At 40.6% G+C, this 25,833-nt stretch overlaps 1 protein-coding gene across 2 annotated transcripts; it reads left to right on the forward strand.

Annotated features, from left to right (window-relative positions):
- The first annotated feature begins 6,484 nt into the window (after nucleotides 1-6,484).
- On the forward strand, nucleotides 6,485-20,325 carry si:dkey-156n14.3 (zinc finger protein ZXDC). 2 transcript variants are annotated; one of them, XM_047583009.1, is made up of 10 exons: nucleotides 6,485-9,361; nucleotides 9,725-9,877; nucleotides 11,301-11,379; nucleotides 12,599-12,729; nucleotides 13,687-13,857; nucleotides 14,215-14,834; nucleotides 15,395-15,470; nucleotides 15,595-15,767; nucleotides 17,701-17,802; nucleotides 19,572-20,325. In XM_047583009.1, exons 1-10 carry the CDS (start codon nucleotides 7,366-7,368, stop codon nucleotides 19,656-19,658), a joined length of 3,588 nt encoding a protein of 1,195 aa, XP_047438965.1. In that variant the 5' UTR covers nucleotides 6,485-7,365; the 3' UTR covers nucleotides 19,659-20,325. The 2 variants fall into 2 exon arrangements, with proteins under 2 accessions (XP_047438965.1, XP_047438964.1); XM_047583008.1 differs by having other exon boundaries at nucleotides 6,495-9,361; nucleotides 14,215-14,999.
- Nucleotides 20,326-25,833: the final 5,508 nt, after the last annotated feature.

Genomic DNA, 25,833 nt, shown 5'->3' on the forward strand with positions numbered 1-25,833 from the left:
TGACACAAATCATCAACTATAGATCGCAAATATAGATTAAACATTGTAATTTTGGTTACAAGTGTACATTTTGTAGTTTTTAGTTATAGTCAGAGAAAGATTTTACAGTTCTGAATTATTTAAGATCTTTTTATTTGCCACAGGCGGTCCATGCCGAGAAGTCTGGTTGTTCTCATCGGTGGTGCCTGTTGGGGGATTACATGAAAATGGGGGGAAAAGATTGAAATCCTTGTTCATTGTCACGGGAATGTCCTTAAAAGCTTGTTTTATGGCTTTGTTTTATGGTTTCAGAAATCTGCAAAGGAAACAACAACAGTCCTGTCCATTATGGACTGTCCGGCAAAGTGACCCCTCCTGGTGTGTCAGGGGAGAAATAAAATGTTCTCCTACAAATAGAATGCCAATTATTGTCATTATACAATGTACAGCAAGAATGTAGAGCTTCTCATTTCCAGTGCAAAAAGCACAAGTATGTGCAAAATATTGCAAAGAATGTCTTATTTAGATATATAGATATAATAAAGTCAATGTAGTCAAGTCTTGTGTTGCACATCATATGTTACGTGGATCATTGCATGTGGGAGTTCAGGGTGGTGATGGCTCTCAGAAAGAAACAGTTTTTCAGTCTGTCCGTGCTCTGATACATCTGTAGTGCCTCCTAGAGGGCAACAACTCCCAACAGCTGAGAACCAGGGTGTGACTTGTCCTTGATGATGTTGTGAGCTCTGCTGAGGCTCTGTGTGGTGTAGATGTTAGGCATCAGTAGATGCCAGGATATTAGGTTCTGGACCTCCTCTCTGTAGGCTGCCTGTCTCCCTTTGAGATGAGTCCGACCTCAGTGGAGTCGATGATGTTGTTGCTGTGTGCTGGACTGCAGGATAAAACCAAACAAGCAGATGTATAGAGATGGTAGCTGACTGTATATGAAGACAAGCTATAGACCCTAGTACAAAGATACACTCCAGTAACAGTCAGGGATTATCTACAGAGTTGACTCTGGCTGGAGTATGTGACAGTAGCAACACATCTCACAACTCAACTGGTTCTGTTCTGAATGGGATCAGATTAGACCCTGATCATATCAATATACTGATAACACACACTGGAACAACTCACTCGACAATTAAATACCATCAACTGATACTCCCTCTAAGATTAAACACCTTTGGAATGAAACACTCCCTGAATAACAGGTTTAACTACATTTATCAGAGTAGTTCTGGTTAAGCTCCACCCCCTCACCTGATTCACCTGAGAGACACACCAGGAACCAGTTTATTATTGTGTGCGACTAAAGAGACACACAGACGATCAGATTCAGCTTCAGACCTAACTAACGCCTTCCTCTGAGTGAGTCCAGCTACAGGAGAGAAAAGTGGAAACTACAACACTGCTGCTTCAAGCTGCTGACTCTCCACACACTGAAGGTGAGTTTGACCAAAAACAGGATGTTGGTAGAAGATGGAGGAGAGCCATGACTGACTGGACTGTGTGTCTGCTGTGTTCCAGCTTCACTCAGAAACTAAATGGCTTCCAGATCAGAGAAGGATCTCTGCTGTCCAGTCTGTCAGGAGGTCTTCAGAGATCCTGTTCTTCTGTCATGTAGCCACAGCTTCTGTAAAGTCTGTCTGAAGAACTTGTGGAGACAGAAGCCATTACACCAGTGTCCAGTTTGTAAGAGAAGATCTTCAAGAGATGATCCACCTTTAAACTTGGTGTTGAGGAACCTGTGTGAGTCCTTCTTACAGGAGAGAGATCAGAGATCTCCAGAGACTCTCTGCAGTCTGCACTCTGAGAAACTCAGACTCTTCTGTCTGGACCATCAGCATCCAGTGTGTCTCGTCTGCAGAGATTCAGAAAAAACACTCCAACCACAGATTCAGACCCATCGATGAAGCTGCATCACAGCATAAGAAGAACCTTCAGGAAACTCTGGAGCCCTTAAAGGAGAAGTTAAAGGTTTATGAAGAAGTTAAAGTGAAGTTTGATGAAACAGAACAACACATCAAGATCCAGGCCCGACACACAGAGAAGCAGATAAAGGAGCAGTTCAAGAAGCTTGACCAGTTTATAGCAGAGGAAGAGGAGGCCAGGATGGCTGCACTGAGGGAGGAAGAGGAGCAGAAGAGTCAGATGATGAAGAAGAAAGATGGAGGCTCTGAGCAGAGAGATAGTAGCACTTTCAGACAAAATCAGAGCCACAGAGGAGGAGCTGAGAGCTGAAGACGTCTCATGCCTCAACAACTACAAGGCTGCAGTGGAAAGAGTCCAGCGCTGCCTCCTGCTGGATGATCCACAGCTGCCCTCAGGAGCTCTGATAGACCAGGCCAAACATCTGGGCAACCTGGCCAAAAACAGTTGGTTCAACCTGACGAGCCCGATCTTCTCCACTCCTGTCATTCTGGATCCAAACACTGCTCATCCATGTCTGATCCTGTCTGAAGATCTGACCAGTGTGAGAGGAGGAGATAAACAACAACTTCCTGATAATCCAGAGAGATTTGATCATTACTGGTCTGTCCTGGGCTCTCAGGGCTTTAACTCAGGGACTCACAGCTGGGATGTTGAGGTTGGAGATAACACATGGTGGTATCTGGGTGTGTTAGCAGAGTCTGTCCAGAGGAAGGGATATATAGGATCTGGATTGTGGGGAATAAGGTTTTATGAAGGTAAATACTCAGCGTGGTCACCACCAGCTCCTCTCACTGATCTCTCAGCAGAGAAGAAGCTCCAGAGGATCAGAGTGAATCTGGACTGGGACACAGGAGATCTGTCCTTCTCTGATCCAGACACTAACACACACATACACACCATCACACACACTTTCACTGAGAGGATGTTTCCAATCATTGACACTGGGGATAAAGTGAAAATTTTACCAGCGACACCTTTCAGTTACATTCCAAAAAAAATAAAAATTCCACCAAAGAAGGCTAAATTTCCAGCAGCTGAGGTGCCAAAAAATACTGTGAACTAATATTAAATTACTTTCTTGTAAAAATACAGTTATTGTCCATATTAAAATACAGTTTGTACTTGTAATTTTAACAAGATTTTGCCTTATTTTCAGGTTGTTTTAACATTTAATTAGAAACATTTTCATATTTTAAAAACAAATAAATTACCTAGAAATATGGTAAATAAATGTTGTATTAGAAATAATAATGCTTAAATTTACAGAAATGTGCTGCTATTAGTCGGTTTTAATGACATTATTTTATGGGAAGAGATTGTATAATAATTTATATTTGATCTAATATAACAGTATAGGACACAAAATAATGTGATTCATCTTTTAAAACATGTCAAAAAACTGTTGCAAAACTAGATATTTGGTTAGATTGCAAGTATTCACTGCTAACTGTGTGACATGTGGGTTAAGTGTGCGACATGTGGGTTAACTGTACTAAATGTAGGCTAACTGTGCTAAATGTAGACTAACTATGCTAACCGTAAGCTAACTGTGCTAAATGTGAGTTAAGTGTGCTAACTGTGGGTTAACTGTGCTAACTGTAAGCTAATTGTGCTAACTGTAAGCTAATTGGGCTAAATGTAGGCTAACTGTGCTAACGCCCATGTTGACAGAGACGGTACCCCGGGAAATAGCCCCCCGTAGCCCTTTCAAAATTTCTCAGAGGGAATTTTCTAGGTTATTATTATTTACGTTCTGACTTTGGTGGCAGTTTGATAGATAGCCTCCTGTTAGCCTGGATAACAAACCAGAGCCTCACTGGAAAGCTAGCCTAAGGCTAATTCACATAGTTAACTTCAGCTACCGGACTGGCTATATTGGGCACCGACACCATAAGAATAATTCTCCTAATTCACTTACTGGATGGTCTTGTGGGAGGTCCAGCAAAGCAGACAACTATTATTTTTTATTTAAAATGATCCAAATGGACCAAAACCTCAAACTCAGCCAAAAGGTTGTCATTAGGTCAGGTGAGGACTAACATTAGCAGAGAGACCAAACCTAGCAGCTAGCGGCCTCTGGCAGCGCCTGTCAGTCAAAGCGGGAACGCCATTAATTATGTAGAATTTTAAACGTTAATAAAAAATAAACGAATTAGTTAGAAAAATAATCACACCCCGTATAGTTGTCACGAATAGTGCAATACACCATTGAGACCAAACCTGTTTTTTGAACCAGGTTGTAAATATGTTTAATAATGCTGTAAAGTTGGGCTTTTTAACATGGGGGTCTATGGGGATTTGGTCCCTTTTGCAAACAACCTGAAGCTGCCACTCGATTAACTGCAATCTTTTGCACTTCCACATGGGCTTCATCGCTCAGCCCCGGAGGTTGCCGCCTGCTCAGAGCCGGAGGTTGCCGTCTGTGGTAAACAAATAAGAAATATCCCGCTTTCTGCCCCCTGGCTGCGTGCACATATGTGCGATGACGTTGCACAGAAACCCGTCTATACGTACTCTTATTTTGAATACGGCAACTTCTGGTCGCACAAAATGGAAACACAGACGTTTTTTTTTTTTTGTTTTAGTTTTTTGTTTCTATCTTCTAACAATTATTTTTTGTTTTTAGAAACAGAAAATGAAAATCAACTGGTGTTTTTAAGGTTTGGTCATCCCTCTTGACCCTGGAAACTAAAAATGCTTTGAATTTTAATTTTAATTTTTGAATTTTAAAATGGAAATCAAATAACCACTCATTTTTCGTTTATTAATATCCTCTTATGAACGGAAAATCCAATAACCAAAACATACACATGTTCTGGAGAGGCGGCTGTCGTGGCACCTTGGCAAGCCTCCAAGTGTCTTATCATGTCTGTCCTCCTCAATACAGCTTTACTGTTCACAGGACAATGATAGTGTCTCTGATCTCTGCAGTTCAAACCACATCTGCAAATAATTTTATATAGAATAAAATCATGCAAAAAATGTCTTAGTACACACTATAAATGCTGTTTATACTCTCTTTCTGAGCACACATTCTCACACACCATATCAGTGCCATTCTAAAGTCTTTAACTTTTCACTTTTTATTTCCAGCTTATACTTTGGCTATGAAGGAAAGACATAAATTTTGAATTGCGGAGCAGAGAATCTGCTGAAATCATGTTTGCATTTTCCCATCCCCATTTTGACAACTGATTGTTCTTTTTCTTTTTTGAAAGTGGGTATCTAAACAGTTTACATCATAAACATAATTTCAGAAAAATAAGAAGTGGGATGTCAGGTGTCGTTTAATTTTCCTTTTCCCCTTTTACCAGCCAAACCACAACCTGTCGGGATACAATACAAATACATTAACCTTACATTTAAACAAAATGCCCCCCATTCAAGGACAGGTAAGTACCAGCCATTATGGTAGTTAGTGACCCCAGTTTCTGGTCAAGCAAGTTTCGGGTGGGTGTTACCCACAGAGTTTATTCCTATTTAAACCTCAATTTCCCGCTAGTTTATCAGAACTGAAGAAGCTACTCAGATGAGTGGCGAAACATGATGCACAGAATAATCAGTGAAATTTAGTTTAGTCTCTGGTACTCAAAGTATGGTTGTTTTTTTATGTTAATTTGTGTTGGTTTCATGGATTACTTTTAAGTTTCCCGTGTTCTCTAGCTTTTGCTTAGAAATTAAATAAAATAAAATATTATTTAAGGCTCAACAGTAGTCCCTGTCCTAACGCTGTAGCAGTCTGTTAATGAATGTGTTAATTAAAGTCTGTTAATAACAATTCCACTCAATGTGCTTTGCAAAACCCAGAGCCTGAACCCTCAAGAGCAAGTACTAAGGTGATGTTGGCAAGAAAGGAGCAAACTGACCCAGATTATCTGGCGATTATCTGGCATTGCCTATGTGCTTGAGGTTGGCCGGATAGAGGCAGAAAAAGAAAAAAGTGAGGAAAGGAGGATGTTACACCCCAGCTCGCAGGGGAAAAGGGGAGCAACACAAAATAACCAGATGGTAAAGGTTTTAGGTAGTTTATTGTAGGATAACTTAATTAAACACAACAAAACAGAGAGGAGGGCCAATGGATGCTGTTCAAAGCAAAACAGAAGATAACAAAGAGAGGACTCTTTAAGAGCTAATAATCTTGCTAATAAAAAAAAAAGAAAAGAACCCAAACACTACCTAAGCTAACAAAAACCCAAAGAACAAGGGAGAACAGCACCCCTATGCCTAGCAAAATCTGCCTAAAACTAATCTAAGACCTGGCCACTCTTCAGAAACGGAACAAAACTAGAATAAAGACGCTACAGTTAAGTACAACCTTGGGCAGTGGTCACAGCCTGCCCCAAAGTGCCGAAAACCTAGGCACTACAGTCCACAAATATACAGGATATACACATAGAGCACAGCAAGTGGCCAAGGCCAACTGACACTAACAGACAGCCACCATGACTAAGGGAACTGCAGGTGTTATGGGGGGGGGGGTGTTGGATTGGCAGGAACAAAGAAGGCCGCACCAATCAGGTCAGAGGGTGGAGCTTCAGGATTCAGCAGCATGCAGACAGCTTGGCAGACCAGGGAGTGATCAGGTTTCATATAAACACAAACAGAAGTGACAAGCTGCAGCTGTAACAGAGGAGAAGAGAGCAGCAAGAAGAACAAGCAAGCATGATATAAACAAGATCCAAACAAAAATACAAGGTATAGGCGATGCACGCTACAACAGAGTTTGTTAAGGAATATAAAAAGAACAGATGGAGCTAGCATTCAAAATATTCATTGTAGAAAAGTTTAGTGGGTATATCGAGCACTATAAAGTTATTGTTACAAGAGCACTGAGGCATAAAACTGTCAGTGACAATAGTACATTTATAACAAGCGAGATAGCTGGTAAAGTTAGCTAGTATAAATATCGGCAGCTTTTCTGAAATTAGGTTTGTTACACTACATCAAATACAATAGTTTTCATGTATTTACTGTCCCGCTTGTCCCGATGTATTTGACGTCTAAAACCTGAGGGTGTCGTTGGTTTCAGATAATTTATAATGTTCTGCGAAGGGAAGGGGTACATTCCCTGCTTTGTAGTACTACACTGCCACTCAGTGGAAGGAATATGCAAAAACACCATGCCAAACTACAAATGGATTAATGCTGTAGTTGTTTGGCTTCGCCTCCAGTTGTTGTTCTTACCGATCTACAGGGCATATTATTTGTTACAGAGAAAATGAGGAATGGTAGTGTCACACACTTGTGTGTGTGTGTGTGTGTGTGTGTGCGTGTAAAGGGGCAAAAGGAAAAGCTTCTGGGAATGTGCTTGCTTGGTGATAGAAAAAACAAGATTTCCGTGCTGATCCTGAATGCAGCACTCGGCCTGCTGGAAACCGTGTAGTGGGTCCGTGGATCATCTGCGTCAGACAGGGCGGGCCTTTTCTGTGCCGCTGCTACAGGGATACCAAGATGGAAATCCAGGGGCTCTCTGATACCCAAAACATTCATACTCAACATGGCGCCTCACACAGAACTAGTTTGTCTCCGCTTCGGTCAGCGACAGGGTCTCTACCTCATTTTATATCTACCGAAAACGACGCGGGCGGAATTTTGGAGTCGCCCGAGCCACAGAGTGACAACAACAACAACACCAGGCCGAGGACATCGCCTTTTCGCCTACTGGCAGAAAATGGCAGCGAGGTGGCTTGTTCGCCTGTCAGCAAACCGCAAACAGTCGTTAAAACTAATTTACCAAGTTACAGAACGAATGTCGGACTTTATAACTCGAACACCGAGAAAGAGAATGAGCTTAACTCGTTGCTTAGTTCGCATGAGTTTGTCAGGACGGCTTGGAAATACGGGGTAGAAAGCGGGGACACTGTAATGCAAATGGCGCTGCCCCTGTTTGAAGGGGAAGAGGAACCGTTGCCGCAGCGGCAGCCAACGTTAGCGCTTCCAGTTTTACGGCAGCAGCGTGAAGACGGCGCCGCGAAGAAGGCTGCTACAGCGAACCACTGTGCTGCTGCTTCTCCGGGGAGCTTTGACACAGCAAACAGAGGAGACAAACCCAACCAGGAACTATATGTAGTTTGTAATGTCGTTCAAGGGGATGACAACGGCGGCGAGGCAAGTAAACACCAAGCGGATGTATCATGCGAAGATGGCGATAAAATGAAAGGTAAAAAGCCCGAGTGCGCTAAATCAAGTCACTGTGGCTCCATGGAGGTTGGGAGCAGCAGTAACGTTATTCAATGTGAATCAAACGAGAACTTGAACTGTCTTGAAAACCCAGCATTGAAAAAAACTGAGCACGTTCTTAATTTGCTTAACGACAGCTCTACCGTGCTTAGTGCTAAAGAGACTGCATATCACCACACTATCGAAGACGTTGTTTTGACAAACAAATATGGCGAGAAGATCTGTGGCCAGATCTGCACTGAAAACAGCGACAGTAAACTAGGCAGAGAGTTCTCGTCGCAGAGCAGTGCTTTGATTTCGGGAACTACAGGCATCGTGGAAACCATGGATACATCAGACTTTATTTTGGGCTGCAATGGGCTAAGTGCAAACCCGGTCTCTGCTTCTACAAGCCCACCTGCTAATGAAACATTTTCTGGGACGATCACAATAAACAATCAAAGTATCATAGTGACCATAGAGAATGGGATACTGACTCTTGCTGCCCCACCAGAGGGATATGTACACAAAGAGGACGATATGGTCAGTTTAAAGGAGCATCTAGGCATGAAGGACCATGAGGATATTGTTCTTCTCAACTATGACAGTGGTACTAAGTCCATCGGGAAGATCAGCACGCTGGCAGTAGCCAGCTCCAGCCAGCAGGATGAGCCCAGACCTGGTTTGTCTGCCAGTGATTCTGAGTTAGCATTAGTGGACGACTGCTCATTATCAGAGCTAGGCACTTCACTGGACTCCTGTCCCATTGTCAAACAGGAAGCAGCCGCGCTGTGTGTTGTAACAGAGGCTGATCTGGTCACTCCACCTCCAAAAGTCACTGCAGACTGTGACAACGAGGACCTCCAGTCTGCACCACTAATCCGGGCCAAGAAAGATAACGTTGCCACCTTTGTATGCCCGGAACAGGGCTGCTCCTGTACATTTAACACGCGACAGAAGCTCAGGGTTCACCTTCTGAACCATGCAGAGGACCCACGTCCATATCAGTGCGCCATAGAGGGTTGTGGCTGGGCTTTTGCCACTTCTTACAAGCTGAAGCGCCATCTTCAGTCCCATGAAAAGCAGCGGCCACACACTTGCCAGTTTGAAGGCTGTGGGCGGCGTTTCACCACAGTCTACAACCTTAAGGCTCATGTCAAAGTCCATGAGCAAGATAATGCCTTCTTCTGTGAGATTTGCAGCGAGAGGTTTCGCAGTGCCACACGACTCACCAATCACCAGAGGGTCCACTTTGAACCTCAGAGGCCCCACAAGTGTGAATTCCCAGGTAACACCACCAGTGTTTCCTATTATTTTTGCTCATATTTACATTTACACTGGTTCACCTCTCATTTGTTTATGGTTTGGTAACAACCGCACAAGTGCATTTGAGATGAAGCAAATTAACCTAAAACCCGATGCTTATGGAAGTCCAATATTTATAAGATATAGACCTCTTTACAGTTCTCTTTACTTTCTCTATCGGTTTGATGCTTTAAATAGTAGATCTCAGCCATGCAAAAAAAAGTCTTTCAGACAAATTTAAGATATACAAATCTGATTGTGCAGGTACTGATGGATTTCTTGTACAAATAAACCTTTAGTGTTCTCCCTTGCCTTCCTAAATTTGTCCACCTTGTGCTTTGTCTAGGTTGTGAGAAAACCTTCATCACCTTCAGTGCCCTGTTCTCCCACAATCGTACTCACTTCAGAGAAACTGGCCACTTGACATGCAACTACCCAGGCTGTGACAAGACATACGACAAAGCCTGTCGTCTGAAAATCCATATGAGAAGTCACACTGGTAAGCTGATGCTAGACTTGATTGACAGTAGTATTAATATTACTTCGTCTGCTGATTCTACAGTGGTTACATGAAGGCCACGGAGTGGTTCCTTGCTATCACAAAAAAAGTAATTAGATTAGGTTCAGTTTCGTCAAGTTTTATTTACACAGACATAAAACATTAAAACCACGGAGCAATTCAAAAAGCATGAAAAACAGCACAAGGTGTTGACCTGGCCTCCAAATTCACAAGATCTCCAATTGATCAAGTATCTGTGGGATGATCCACAGAGACCCTGCTTTCATATTGAAAATCCTGGCTGGACCCAGCTTGACCCAGCATTTTCAATACCAGGTTGGCTCACCTTTGGTGCCCTTTCACATTACCAGAAGTCCCTGGTCGGACCTCTCGCTGTGAGAACTGGATGCCTGTTTTTTCCTCCTCCATTTGTCAGTTTGTTGATGAGCTGAAGAATGGACTAATCAAACCCCCACCCTTTGAAAAGGCTGCACAGTGCCTGATATCTGCAGCTGAATCTCCTCTTCTCCTACGATCGTGTAACAACACATTTAATTTGTTTGATTGAAGAAAATTAACAAAAAATTCTGACCTTTAGAGACTGGTCTTCATGAGAGAACCCCAAAACTTGTTTTTGAGCTGAAGCTTCTACAGTGATACAGTCTGTCAGGCCATCAAGTGGCAAACTCAGAATGGAGAAGGCAGATACATCAACAGCAGAGCGAAAAACCTTGGTCGAAGCCGCATGGCTGAAGGTGACATGCAGCCCTATTAGGCCATGTTTACACGAATCCAATTTTTGGGTGAAACTGCATAGGACTTAAACGGTTCTGCTTGCCGTCAATGACAGATACGGATCTACCTGTGACTGGAATCGCACCCTTTTGAATCCAGGTCCCAGGGCGAACAAAAAAAACATCGAGCCTGTGTGGTTCCTTTTTTTCATTTGTGTAAACAGCCTGATACAAACACGATAAAGTCAGTGCCCCACTCCCCCGACCCTCTAGCCCCCAACATCTCATAACAACAACATTAATGGCGGACTACAGACTTGTGAAGGTGCTACATCAGATATTGCTTGCTGGGTTGCTAAGTCCAATATATACTGTTGCATCACCACTATGATGAGCTGAAAAGAATTACGGACTGTAATCTGGACTGTACATTTGTGTATGCCATGCAGGGTTGATGCGCATGCTCCACTTCTTTTTCTTATTTTTTTTGGTCGAGGTCTCTAGCAGAAACTGGGTCACGCATACGCCTGGGATATGTACTACAGCCTTTCTACAACTAGAAGTGTTTTCGCAGTGGATCAACATTTATAGAGAAATATTCAACACGACGACAAGGAAAACCCGGTGGTTTTCATACATGTGGACGTGGCTTTAGAAGTGTGGTAAATAAACTACCTTTCTGTCCCCAGGTGAGAGGCCATTTGTTTGTGACTCAGAGGGATGTGGCTGGTCCTTCATCAGCATGTCAAAATTGCTCCGACACAAGCGGTAAGTACTAGTGTTATGGTATCGATACCAGTACCAACATGTATTTCAATACTTTTTCAAATAAAAAGAGAGCACAAAAAAATTCATTACTGATTTTTTTAAATAGAAAATATTAGAACAAGAACACAATTTTAAAATAAATAAAATAAAAAACAATTCAAAACACTAAGCCTTCCTTTTCTAGGTCCTACTTAAGGCCGTCTTAAGTAGGACCAATGTCTTTAAATGGTATTTTACTATGCTGTAGTCTTTATAACATATTAAATTGCTAAATATGTATGTAAAAGTTTGTTACTTTATAAAGATCATGCATGCATGCATTTTACCGCTCTGTAAGAAAATTAAGGGACCACCTCAGATTTTTTGTAAATCACCATGTCTACATGTATGGCAAAAAGTTTAAAAAATCACTATGATAATATATAATATAATATAATGTAATATAATATAATATAAAAGGTTATTTAAACCAGAGTTTAGTGGTAATTACTCTAATTTGTTTTGTTCCAGAGCTACTTTTGTGGAGAGTGAAGGGCAGTGGCGTTACTTGCTTTTTTTAACACTGAATGTGGCTTTTTTTCATGGGTATATTGTTCCCTGAACTTGGCGTGCAGGTCTGGGTGCTTATCCTTTGTGCTTGGCTAAGTTGGAGGTGTTTCCACCCTTAGCCAGGCATGTTTTAAAACACTGTTTGCATAGAGGTGTGTTGGCGTTAATTGCCTCGCCATGCTCATTAGTTTTCAAACGGAAGTAGTGCCATATCGTACTTCGCGCCCCTGCTTTGTCCACAAGTTGCGGTGTGGTGAGCGTTGCAGCAGCCCCCCTCTCTCTCTCTCTCTCTCTTTAGTACCGGTATACCGAAAAACCCTAGTAAGTACTTCTGATACAAGCTACCATTCAATACAGAAAGACTAGATACTAGAACTGTTTATTTTGACTGATGTGACATACACTTTGACCAAATAAAAAATGTGTTTTTTTAGGCGAGAACACAAATTTATAATTTTCTCTGACATAACATATATCTGTATTATGACACCTTTGTAACAATCTCACTGCTGTTTGTGTCACAGGTGACCAAGATTATTCATACAGCCCTTAGATATAATGAGATATAACACATTTATTATTATATGTGATTTTAAAAATTGTAGTCCCTTTTTTCTTGTGTAGTTTTTCTGACTTAACCTAAGTGTTTGTGTCTCTGTGTGTTTGTCAGGAAACATGATGATGACCGTCGATTTGTCTGTACGGAGGAAGGCTGTGGGAAGTCCTTCACCCGGGCTGAGCACCTCAAGGGTCACAGTATCACACATCTTGGTACCAAGCCTTTCCAGTGCCATGCAGAAGGTACACTAGTGGAGCTAACAGCAAAAAACTACAACTCAGTTTAATTTGTCAGTACTTTTCTTTACTAAGGCTCCGTTGACACAAAGCCGGGTTCATTCTAAATGGTAAAATATTTTATTGATTAGGTCTTCGTGGAGCTGGCATTTTCAGAGCCCAAAACCACACATTTTTGAAACTGGTTTCGTAGATCTGTTTTTTTTTTTTTTTTGGAGGCAATTATGTCATAGCCCCACCGTGTCAGCTTATGTGCATGCTTCAGGTCTTGTTCTCCAGTTTCAGGGTAACTTTCAGAGTAACTTTACAACACGTCATAAGGCCTAATATAAGTACGTCAGCAGTTTCAGTCATTTTCAGTGGATCAGTCTAGACTCTAATATTTTGTGGGCAGTTCAGAAAATGGCCACAAAATACAGTCTTTGTGTCCTTGGATTGTTCCTACACAGATACTTTGTCTGCCATCACAATAAGTGCAGATGTGATTATTGTATGTCAAATATTAATTTTTAATACTTTGTCAAAGGTCATTTGAGGGCTTTGACTACCTGTAATTTGGAAACCTTGGTCATCAGCAAAGGGTAGGGTTTCTACTTTGTGAAATTTTGCCAGGCCTTTGCAACAGCTGTCTTCAGCTGTTGTTTGTTTATGAGTCTTTTTGGTTTAGTCTATAGCAAGTAAAATCCAGCATGATCAGGTTGAAATCGGGTGACTGATTGGCCCATTGCAGAATATTACTTCTTTACCTTCAACAACTTCATCTTCATCTGTCAACGTGGATCCCAAATTCCTTGAGTTGCGTTGTGAATATGCTAGTAAGTTAAAGTGGGAGCCTGCACTTTAAGCTGAAAATTCATTATATGACTGTAACTTCATAACTTTATAAACAGCCAAAGAACAAAAAATGCATATATATAATGACAGTTATATATATGACAATTGCCTCCTGTGTGTGTTTCTCAGGCTGTAATGCCAAGTTCTCAGCACGCAGCAGCCTCTACATTCACTCCAAGAAGCATAAGCAGGATGCTAGCACCCTGAGGACTCGCTGTCCTGTCACCAACTGCTCCAAACATTTCTCCTCCCGCAGCAGCCTTAAGAGCCACATGCTCAAACACCACCACCTCAGTCCTGGTAAGTAACCATCAGTGGCTCACAGACTTATTGAATCAGTGCTGTACATCACTATGCAAGAACAGATTGAGGCAAATTCATTTGTCTATATCTGTGCAGTCTAAAAAATAGCTTTCTTAAACACAGCTACACACTTGAGAGTATGCCTTTTATAAAGATATTAATGCAACTTGTGAAAATTAGAACATTGATTAAATTTTGTTATTATACAATTCAGTTAAATTGCACAATAACATAATTTTTTTTATCTTATATGAAAAATATTATTATGATTCCTTTTTAAGGGGTGGTTGAAAATGCACTGGTGTCTGAATAAATGTGGACTATAAATAAACATGTTCCTCTTCTCCTTACCAGATGTTCTCAACCAGATGGAAACTACACCCTCCCTAACGCCCAGCAGTGAGCTCATCAGCACCACCTCAGCAACAATTGCAGGGACTGGTATTACTGTGGGTGACCAACTGACCAACCTGGATCTCAGCTCTCTGTTCTCTCCTGTCCCTGGAGGCACTGCACCCACTACTGGCATCGGAGTGGGAATTCCTGTGGGTGGGAGCAATTCTAGTGGCACCTTTACGATGGACCTCTCCTTGGTCAGCCCTGGCATCCTAACCATCGACCCTTCCTCATTGGGCAACACACTCTGTACCAGCTCTGGCACCACATTAGCCAAGGCTGTCGATCCTCTTATCCTAGCAGCTACCGCTGACATGAGCTCCCACCACAGTCTGGAGGTATCAGTGGGTGATGTCCTGCCTCCACAAGGCACTCTCAACCTGGATGATGTGCAGACAGTAACTCCAGAGGCATTGGGATCTCTCACAGCTCTCACTATGCAGGGTCCTGGTACCTCTGTGGACCCCGCCCTGCAGCACCCACTCAGCTCCTCTGGTTCTCTGAATGTGGATTCTACAGCCTCTCTTGCTGTTGCCCCTGTTGCTGAACTGTTGGGCACACCTTCAAAGATGGTGGAGGTGGGTGGACAAGGAGGTGCAGGACCTCTTCTGGGTTGTGTGGAGGTGCTGGGACCCCAAGAGGGAGGAAAAGTCCTTACCCAGTTTGTTTTCCCCAGTCACAGCAGCAGCTTTAGTCCACAGAAAGACCCAGAACTTAACGCTGTGTCACCAAGCAGCTTCTCGGTGAGCATCCAAACCAGAAATGAAATAAAAAAAAAAATAAAAAAAATACAGTTGTTGTTGTTATTGATGTCTCTTATTTGTGCTACAACAGAAATTATTAGTTGATTTTCAGATTTTCTTAGCTGGCATGTTAGTAGAGTATTAGTTTACTGAATAATATTTTATTCCAAAAAAAAAAAGAAAACAAATCCTTGATGCTTTGACCACGATGTGCAACTGGTCTCATAGTGACGTATGTAAAGCAGTTATCTGAAAATCAATTTATGTGTGTTTCTAAATATGTGCCAACTCATGGGATGAATAAATTAATTTCCAGCAGTCATAGAAAATTATCTTCTGATTAATTGATAATGAAATTAAATACAGCCCTAACTTCCACCCGTTTTGTTTTTCAGGACAGTGGAGGCTCAGCCAGAACTGATTACAGAGCCGTTCAGCTGGCCAAGAAGAAGAAACAAAAAGGAACCTCTGGTAACACACATTCATCAGTATTACCCTCTTATTGAATCCTCTACATTTAGAATAGATGGAGACTTCAGAATGAAGTCACTATACAGCATTGAATGACAGGTAGCTTATTCTGTGTCTAATCCAGGGGCTTCAGGTTCAAGCCAAAGAAAGACCAAAGGAGTGAAGACTACCCCTGCACCTGTGCCACTTGCTTCTTCTGGTGCTCGTTACAATGATGGAACTGCAGCAACAAATGGATGTTTGACTCTCCGGGACCCTGTGACTGGAGCCCAGTATGTTCAGATTCAGCTGCTGCAGGTGAGATTCAGAGACGTCTGAAAATAGTAGAGCTTATGTCACCAACTACTTATTGTGTAGATCTGATGTAGCTGGATCCAGAGAACCAGTTCCTCTTGTGCTGTAAATCCAATCTGGAGCCTTGTCAATAGTTTTTTCCACTTATTTTCATTATTTTCCTGGCAGGATTTTGGGTTACTACAAGCAAATGTGTCTTACCTGACTCCAAACTATATGTTTTCAGGATGAAATCTCATCTCATGTTTGAAATGTACTTGCGAATGTACAGACGGCTGTCTCTGGATTATACACCAGTCAGGCATAACATTATGACACTGACAGGAGTAGGGCTGCAGCTATCAATTCTTTTTGAAGTCGAGTATTCTACCGAATATTTCAGCGATTAATCGAGTAATCTGACTTCTTTTTTTTTTTTCTTTTTTTTGAAAAACAACAATACTGTAACGGACCGGCTGTTCGGGTTGTGTTCAGCTAGGTTGTACTGCAGTTGTGGGACATCTCTGGAGGTGGTGTTGTCAGAGGCTGTGAAGCCTGTCAGTCATGGCAGTTGCCAGGGCAATGACTTGGGCGAAGTAGCAAGCTGGGATCAGTGGAGGACCTGTGGAGGTGTGTCCAGGGTGTGTGTGTGTAGGGAAAGAGACGTGACGGAGCTAATGTTGATAACACTATATGCCGGTTTGATTGCGTGTTTTATTGTTTTCTGTTGGTTGCGGCCCACAGTAGCCCAGTTCAAGCTGAATAATAAAGACCGGCATAACCAATTCATGCTTCGTAGCTCCATTATTCCGGGTCACTACCATACTATTGCTTATGCCATGGTCCGGGTGAATCCTCGATTCTGATTGGCTGTGGGGTGTACATTAAAAGGGGACAATTGACACCCATAAAGACGTTCCAGTCAAATTACCTGATGACAGTTCTAAATCATTGTGCTGACTCAAACACTTTGGTAACCGTGGCAACAGAAACACAGACACAGACTCTGTCCAGTTTTAGGAGCCTGAGAGCCGGCATTAATCGCCACTTAAGAGACGTAGACATCATTAGTGACATGGTGTTCAAGACAAGTAATGCTGTTTTCAAGGCGATGCTGAAGCGCTACAGGAAGAGTAGGAAAGACACCAGCTTCCACCACCCTCGTATCCCTGAGTCAGAACTTGAAGAAATCAGAAGTTCATCTTTCTTGCAATAAAAACGATTTAGGAAACGATCTTTGGACTCTGAAAATTTCGCATTACACACACGCGGTAATAAGTGCACTGGCCTTCTGATATTATACTTTGTATCACATAATGTAACGTTAAATAGTCGCTTTGTTTTTTTAAACGTATGATTTTAAAAAAAAAACAACATTAAAGTATTAATAAATGATCTAATATTTATTTATTTTTTTACGTGACCATGGTATAAGCGACTGTTTACAGTCTTTGTAGAACACGATGCCCAGGGTGGGAAAACGAAATCAATGATTAAACGAATACTCAAGGCAAAAAATAATGATTCAAGGATTTTTTGTACTCGAATTACTCGAGTACTGGTTGCAGCCCTAGACAGGAGATGTAAATAACATTGACCATCTTGTGACAGTTCAGTGTTCTGCTGGGAAACTTTTATATGAACTACAAACTGCATGAACTGCCATTCATGTAGACAGTTAGACATGTAGTACCCACCTAGACCAGACACCCCCACCCCATAGCAGTGACACTCCTATATGATCCAATTTTGTTGCAGACCAGATCTTATAAGATAAAAGTCCAAAAACCTTTTACCAGTAAGGTGGTGGGAACATTGACCAGATACATAAAGTACAGAGTCCATTGAATAACAACATGAAGTGTAGTTGTTGGAGTGCACCCCTTCCAGGGCTCCTCCCCACTGTTCTGGTGAAATAATGCCCATAGGTTGTTGATGAGTGTGTGTATACATACAGGATGACCCTGCCAGTGATGGAGACCTCGCCTTCCAGCTGAGCTCTCAGCCCTCCACCTCCCACTCTCAGCTCACTGTCGACTTACCCGTCAACATTTTACAGGTAATAATAAAAATAAAAAAATAAAAAAGTTCTCAATTTATATTGCTTTAACATATTTTTATTGTTTTGTTTTTTGTTAAAGGCATATATAAACAGTGATTAACAAAATGTAGAAAAAGTAAAAGGAGGAAGAAAAAGGCAGTTACAGAAGTTTAAAAAAAAAAAAAAAGTTTGCATCAGATGTAGAAGCAAGAGCTAACTGAGATGAGGGAGTGAGGAGCTCTTCTTTCATATGGTCTATGAGTGGCTGCCAGAATTCCGTAAATGTGGCTGAGGAGCCCATTCATTGTCGTTCAAGTCTCAGGTTGTCATGGCTAAGATGGTGCAACACATTGACATCCATCAATTCCAGCTTGGGGGGTGGGGAGACTCCCCTGAAAAAGGATTAACCTTTTTACCAAAAGAGTTACAAATTTTGTTATACGGAGTATATTAACCCCTGCCACCCCAAAGATGGCAATTAGAGGGTCTGGCCTGATTTTCATTTGAAAGAAATCTGATAGAGTTTTGAAGATGGAATTCCAGTAAGCTGACAAGTTAGAACACTGCTGGAATGAGTGTGCTATGGAGGCAGGTGAATGCTTCCAGCAGTTACAGGTAGGGTCTACATCCGGATATATTTTAGATTGATATTTCAAATGAATATCACAAAATAAAGGCCTCTAGACCTGAAATACTTTGCATCAGGTTTAAAAGTAAATAAAGTGAAAAAGTGCATTCCACAAGTTCTAAAAAATAAATAATGCACTGATACAAGTTAGAATTAAGCGTTATACAACAAGTAGTACCTAGCTCAGAGTTCACTCATCTGGGACTAGAAAAACATTTCCGCTGCTAGGTCGTTACTAAGGTTTGGATTATTTGCTGTAGTGGTGAACTAGGTTTCATTACACATAGGAGTCTACTAACGTGACTGATTGTGTTCCAGTTATTAGTCAGACCCCATTTATTTCACAAAAACCTTTAAATTTTGAGAGCAAAATGTCCATCAACATGAATATATATTTAATTATACGCTTTATTTTGTTGGTAATTGTTGTATAATCGCAATATTACCCTCGAGGGTGTGCTTAAACGTAATTTGAGCGTCATTTGAGCACGACGGTGATGCTTGCACACCGCATCACCGTCGTGCTCAAATGACGTTAAAGGACACCCTCTCAGGTTATACTGCTTAAATATTACCTGCGAGGGTGTGCTTTAACGTCATTAGATGCCTCGGTCCTGACCGCATCACCAAAGTGCTCAAATTCCTTATTTGCATATATCTTAAAATGAGTAATAATGCTGACAGAAGAGAAGTTTAGAGAGAATGAAGAACATAGACATGACTCATCTTGTCCTCCATTGTCTTCCATTTCCTCCCTACCTGCAGGCATAGTTATTAAACTGAATCAGAAACTTTATTTATCCCCGAGGGGCAATTAGAAACTTGGGGAGTAGTGGCTGTTATTAGCCAATTAAATAAGTACCATGTGTCTGTATACTAATCTACCTGCATTTGATGCTTGGTAGAGCCTTTTTTTTATGTTGGATCTATGTTCATATTTCATTAAAAGCCTGAAGACCAAAACATTTCTGCAAATGGCAAACACACAAATGATTTGAATGTTGATGTGAGTAGTATCTATCCACTGCCTGTGTAGAATGCAGAAGCTCTGAAGATCTGTCACTTTTTCATTTGATGTCAAGGCAGGTTGAGAGATGGGTGAACTGTGTATTCATTTAGGTCCAGGTTTGATGTGACAAATTTGATGTTTTCCTTGCAGGAACCGTCGGTGATGACGGAGGACGATAACGGCTCTGACAACTCCCAGTTCACAGGGAGCACAATCAACTTACAGGACTTGGAGTGACTGCCACAGAGCACCGGGGCCAAAGATCTGCTGCGATGCTGGGCCTCATCAACACCATGTCACTCTTCAGCTTCTTTGACAAACATCCCCTGAAGTGATTGACTCCATCCGACAGTTGCCTAAACTTAACCCAGAAGTTTGAAGGCCTTTTTGAACGTCCGCTTGATGTAGTTTCTGAGCTGGGTGGATATGATTCCACAGTTAATGCACCTTGAGAGGAGGAATTGAGAATTGTATGTTTAAAGTAAATAGTTCTTTTGTCCATTTTGTACCAAAATCAAAGCAGAGCACTGTCATGTCAGAGACACCTCTGTGTCCTCTTGGTGTTAACAGTTATGGTGTCTATTCCACAGTGCCACATTGCCATTCATGCACAAACTATGTGCCGTCTATGCTCCAGTTGCCTTAGAGACGCCTCACGCTGTGCACGCCTCCAACGGCAGGTTATCTTCTTTAATTGTTGTTACCTTGGTCTGTTCTGTTTTGTTAGATTTATTTATCTATGGCAGCAGTAAGTCCATGTTGACCACATGTCTGTTTGTGTGTTTGTATACATTATGTATGTGAATTAATACCTTGTAATAATTTCATTGGTTTATTTATTATTTAGCTGCAGGTTTACAGAATGGCAGAGCCAAAACAGTTGAACTAAAGAATCGAAGCACAATCAGAACAGTGTGGAGAAGCTTTCATTTCACTTTATTTACCTATAGGCCTAATGTGTTTTCATTTTAACTGGAGAAAAGTTTCAATGATCTTATGATTCATGCAGGAAACAATATTAACATAATAAGCAGCAGTCCAGTATCCACTGCTGATAAATGTTTGCTATATTGGCACTGAAGTTGAAGGCAAATGGCAAATCTCCTGAATGGTTAAAGTTGATAACAATATTCTCCCTGCTACTCTTTAGCGCTGCATTTGACACTGAAGAGCACAGCATTTGATTGCAAACACCAGAACATTGGGGATTACAGTATTGGGATTTAAGGTCTAAACCAGATGTTGGAAGTTCTGTTTATTATTTAGACTTTCATTTTGTAATCAGATGATGTTAAGGTATAATCATGAAGTCAAATGATACAAATCAGTAAAAATTCAAGAATATCTTAAGATGTAAAGACCTTTTTAAAGTGTAATTTTCTATATCTAAATTCTGAAAAATGGAGGTTATTGCATTTAATTCTAGAAAAAAAACAAACACAATCAAACCGTATAGTTATGCTTATATACAATGTCATTGCCCTGGCCTCCAGTCCTACTCCTATAGTCCCAATTGTCAATACATTAAGTTACACTGATCAGCCATAAACCACTGACAGGAAAAGTAAATAACATTGAACATTTTGTGACGATACAATGTTCTTCTGGGTAACCTTTGGACCTAGTATTCATGTGGATGTTACTTAGACACGTACCAACCACCTAGATCACACCAGACACCCCCACCCCATAGCAATGACACTCCTTGATGGCAGCAGCCATCCCCAGCAGGATGCAGCCTGACACAGATGCACACAAAGCGCTCTAGGAACAACTCAAGAAACATGAAGAACAGCACAAGATGTTGACCTGGCCTCCAAATTCACTAGATCCCAAACTGATCAAGTATCTGTGGGATGGTAACAGAGGCCCATCCCTTCACACATACCCAAAGGCCCCTACTAACAACACTGTGTTACCAGACACCACAGGACACCCTCAGAAGTCTCATGTCCATTCTTTGATGAGTCACAACTGTGGTTTCAACAGATTAAGAGGCACAACGGAGACATACACAATATCAGGAAGGTGGTCATAATGTTATGCTTGCCGTAATTCACCACCACCAATAAATATTGTCACACTGCTGCACATGATAAGTATTGAACACATCACAATTTTTCAGAGTAAACATATTTGTAAAGATGTTATTGACATGAAATCACCAGGTGTTGGTAACAACCCAAGTATTCCATATATAGAAAGAAACCAGTATAAATAAATTCAGAAATTAAGTTATGTGTAATAATGTAAAATGACAGAGGGAAAAGTATTGAACACACGCAGAAAGGGAGGTGAAAAAAGGCATGGAAAGCCAAGACACCAGCTGAAATCTATCAGTGACCAGAAAGCCATCCTGCCCCTTGTCAGTGCAAATGAATATCAGCTGGTTCAGTCCAAACTGATGGCCTATAAAAAGGTGTGTCATTACCAAGGTGTCACATAAGGAACATCTTATGATGAGTAAAAGCAAAGAACTCTCTCAAGACCTTCACAACCTTATTGTTGCAAAACATTCTGATGGCATTGGTTCTAGAAGGATTTCTAAACTTCTGAAAATTCCAGTGAGCACTGTTGGAGCCATAATCCAGAAGTGGAAAGAACATCATTCAACCCTAAACCGGCCACGACCAGGTGCTCCTTGTAACATTTTCTGACAGAGGAGTGAAAAGGAGTGAATTATTAGAAGAGCTGTTCAAGAGTCAAGGACCACTTATGGAGAGCTTCAGAAAGACCTGGAATTAGAAGATACAATTGTTTCAAAGAAAACAATAAGCAATACATTCAACAGCCATGGCCTGTATGCATGCTCACCACACAAGACTCCATTTCTGAAGAAAAAGCTGGCACTGGACAGGTAAGTACCAGCCATTATGGAAATTAGTGACCCCAGTTTCTGGTCAAGCAAGTTTCGGGTCGGTGTTACCCACAGAGTTTATTCCTATTTAAACCTCAATTTCCCACTAGTTTATCAGAACTGAAGAAGCTACTCGGATGAGTGGCGAAACGTCTTCAAAAAAATTCTACAAGTAAAGCTGACCTTATTCAACACTTTTTTTGGATTTAAACAGACTGTTTCCTGGGGCCTGTCCTTTTGCCCCTGTCCTTTGGCCGGAGCCAGATACCCCCCAGCAGCAGAAGCAAGGAACACCCGGCACCGGAAAAACAGATTTGAATAACTTGACACAAACCAACTTAATATAATGTAGAATATACAACAGTTAACTAAATGTTGCGCACTAACAGAACTAAAGTATTTTCAGCAAATGCTAAATAAACCATAATAACGCTGTATGAACTAAAAATGTATGTGTGATCATTTGTATGTTCATATGAATGTAGAAGTGTCACAATCCAACCTAAAGTGTGTGGGCGCGCAGGGGTTATTTTTCATGCGACTATGGGGCTGCTAGTGCAGCCATTATTGGCTGTATTTTTCAATTTTACTAACTGTTCATTCAAAGCCATCATCAATTTTACATTGGGGCACATTTCTTTTATTTAATACAAAAAAAGTCAACACACGCGTGTGTGCTTTTTTTTTTTTTTTTTTTTGCTGTCTGATTTGCCAAATTTCAGGTTTTGCTCTTTAGATACTAAATTATGTTTTTGCATAAAGAAATCTATTTTGCTCATTCATATACATTAAATTAACCAATTTATGTGTGTGTGTGAGAAATCTGTCACCTGTGTTACCCACTGAAAATCCTCCCACAAATCTGCAATGGTTTGCTCTTAAGCCACATCTCCAACATCATGTGATGCCATTCCCTTTTTGGAGAGATTAAGACAGAATGGCAAATCTTTACTTCTCCTCTTCAATATTTTTACAATATACTAATGTGTCCACATAGAGTAGATTAAGTGATAGTCAACTGTGTTAGCAACATGTTAATGTGAATTTGTGTTGGATGTTAGATTTACAAATATGAAGAAAGTGTATAAAAACAGGAGTTGATCAAGGTCTTAATGTGACAGGTCTGAGGTCTGTTAAAAATGGCCGAAATGTCAACTGTGTTACAGTTTGAGCTGGATTACCACAATCTGTTGTTTTAATGTACTTTTAATCTGTTCAGTTGAATTTATCAGCCTAGACACTTTAATTTAATCAATTCATAATTCTTATATCAAGAAAGGTTCTGTCCAGTGAACTGTTACTTCTGTCAACCGTGTTACTTTGTCAACTGGATTGCATGTTATAAAATTAAAATGTTACAAAATTTAAAACTAATTTGGGTTTAAGCTTGCCAAATAATGAATTTAGTACATTTGTACTTGTATTTGTAATACATGTATATTATGGAAACTATTTTTTTTTTTTTTTTTTTTTTTTTTTTTTAAATCAAAAATGAAAACTGATCGTTTTCTGGTCGTTTTGGTGAACTTGAAATGTACCCCTAATTATAGAATGACCCGTACTGGAGGCATCTGAAGATGTCATTAGCAACCAAGGCTTTTGTACGAAGTATTAAATAACTGAACTTATTTGTGTTGGTTTCTTTCTATGTATAGATTACTTGGGTTGTTACAACACCTGGTGAAAATTTCATGTCAGTAGCACTTTAGAAATATGTTTACTATGAAAAATTGTGTTCGATACTTATTTTACTCACTATATAATTTAAAATACCGTACAATATGTAAGGGTTAATGCCTGACGATGTGTCCATTATCTGAAATTAATGGACGACGCGGAGCGGTAAGTGACCAAATAAATATTAGGTTTTTTGTTGTGTTTAAAGCATAAGTTTTTCACAAGAAGCGGCTGAACGGACTATTTAACGTTACATTATGTGATACAAAGTATAATTTCAGAAGGCCAGTGCATTTATTACCGCGTGTGTGAAATGCGAAATTTCCACAGAGTCCACAGATCGTTTCCTAAATCGTTTTTATTGCAAGAAAGATGAACTTCTGATTTCTTCAAGTTCTGACTCAGGGATACGAGGGTGGTGGAAGCTGGTGTCTTTCCTACTCTTCCTGTAGCGCTACAGCATCGCCTTGAAAACAGCATTACTTGTCTTGAACACCATGTCACTAATGATGTCTACGTCTCTTAAGTGGCGATTAATGCCGGCTCTCAGGCTCCTAAAACTGGCAACACTGTATTCTCCTCCTTCCTTGGTCGACTGGACAGAGTCTGTGTCTGTGTTTCTGTTGCCACAGTTACCAAAGCATTTGAGCCAGCGCAGTGATTTAGAACTTTCATCAGGTAATTTGACTGGAACGTCTTTATGGGTGTCCATTATCCCCTTTTAATTTACACCCCGCAGCCAATCAGAATCGAGGATTCACCCGGACCATGGTACAAAATGTAATTAATAAAAACGGATCAGTCATAATAATTCTAATCTAATGTTCCTATGAATCTACTGTAGATACACGGAGATGTGTATTAAAAGGTTCAGAATTTGAAATGTAATTTGTTACATTGATACATACAATACACAAACACATGTAGACTATATGCAGCAATGCTTATTACAGTACTATTTCAAAGCAGTAGGTGGTGTTCAAGCTTGCAATTTTGCTTCAGATCAAACTTAAATGTTCAGACTAAACAAGTTAACTGGGTAATGTAAGACTGTACTGTTTATCATTCAACAAAAACACAAAATGTTCATCAATTTATCATCAGTACTTCAAAGGAAAAAGAGATGAGCTGTCACAAGAGGATCACTGTTATTTACTGACAGTTGTTTCAGTGTTATGGTTGATTAGTTTGCAAGGCAGTGTGCTGAAGATTGTGGAACTATTCTGATAATTAATTGAAAAAACATCAAGTGAAAAACTGTAACATCTTTTAAATTCTATTATTGTGCACTCAATTAAAATATGAAAAAAATAACACCATCTCTGCATCTCTGTAGAATAAATTAAAAACATCTCGCTCATTTACATTCAGGTGGCATCTTTAGTAATAATTTGGTATCTCTGGAGGGAAACAGTAACCAGATTTCAGTGTCCATCATATAAAATTCAAGAGCCTGTACAGAGAGATACAATTCATAGCATTCTTCCAGGTGTCAAAGATCTAACTAGCTATCGGACTCCTCTCCTATGGAACCAGCTCCCATTTTGGGTTCAGGAGGCAGACACAGTCTCTACTTTTAAGGTCAGGCTTAAAACTTTCCTTTTTGACAAAACTTATAGTTAGGGCTGGACTTAACCATCCCTTAGTTATGCTGCTCGATATATATATCTATGACAGAAGTTTGTTCATCTTGTTTCTCCTGCTCTTCTTTTCTCGCTGTCTTAAATGTTTCTACCTAGCTGGTCTTCAACAGATGCGTGTCTCCATATGATAAAATTGAATTGAATTGAATTGAATCCTCAAATGAGCCATGTTTCCATCCCTCCAGACCACTTTTATAATATGTAATGTTGTGGGTTTTGGTTCCAAAGGTTTGAA

The sequence above is a fragment of the Mugil cephalus genome, chromosome 4, assembly GCF_022458985.1.
Source record: "Mugil cephalus isolate CIBA_MC_2020 chromosome 4, CIBA_Mcephalus_1.1, whole genome shotgun sequence".
In the NCBI taxonomy this organism is placed as follows: Eukaryota; Metazoa; Chordata; class Actinopteri; order Mugiliformes; family Mugilidae; genus Mugil; species Mugil cephalus.

Excerpts from the sequence above, each read along its gene's own strand:
- si:dkey-156n14.3 (XM_047583008.1), top strand. The coding sequence starts at position 7,366 with ATGGAAATCCAGGGGCTCTCTGATACCCAAAACATTCATACTCAACAT. Across the intron at positions 9,878-11,300 it reads CCATATGAGAAGTCACACTG|GTGAGAGGCCATTTGTTTGT; the intron begins GTAAGCTGATGC and ends TTCTGTCCCCAG. Across the intron at positions 15,471-15,594 it reads GAAACAAAAAGGAACCTCTG|GGGCTTCAGGTTCAAGCCAA; the intron begins GTAACACACATT and ends TGTCTAATCCAG.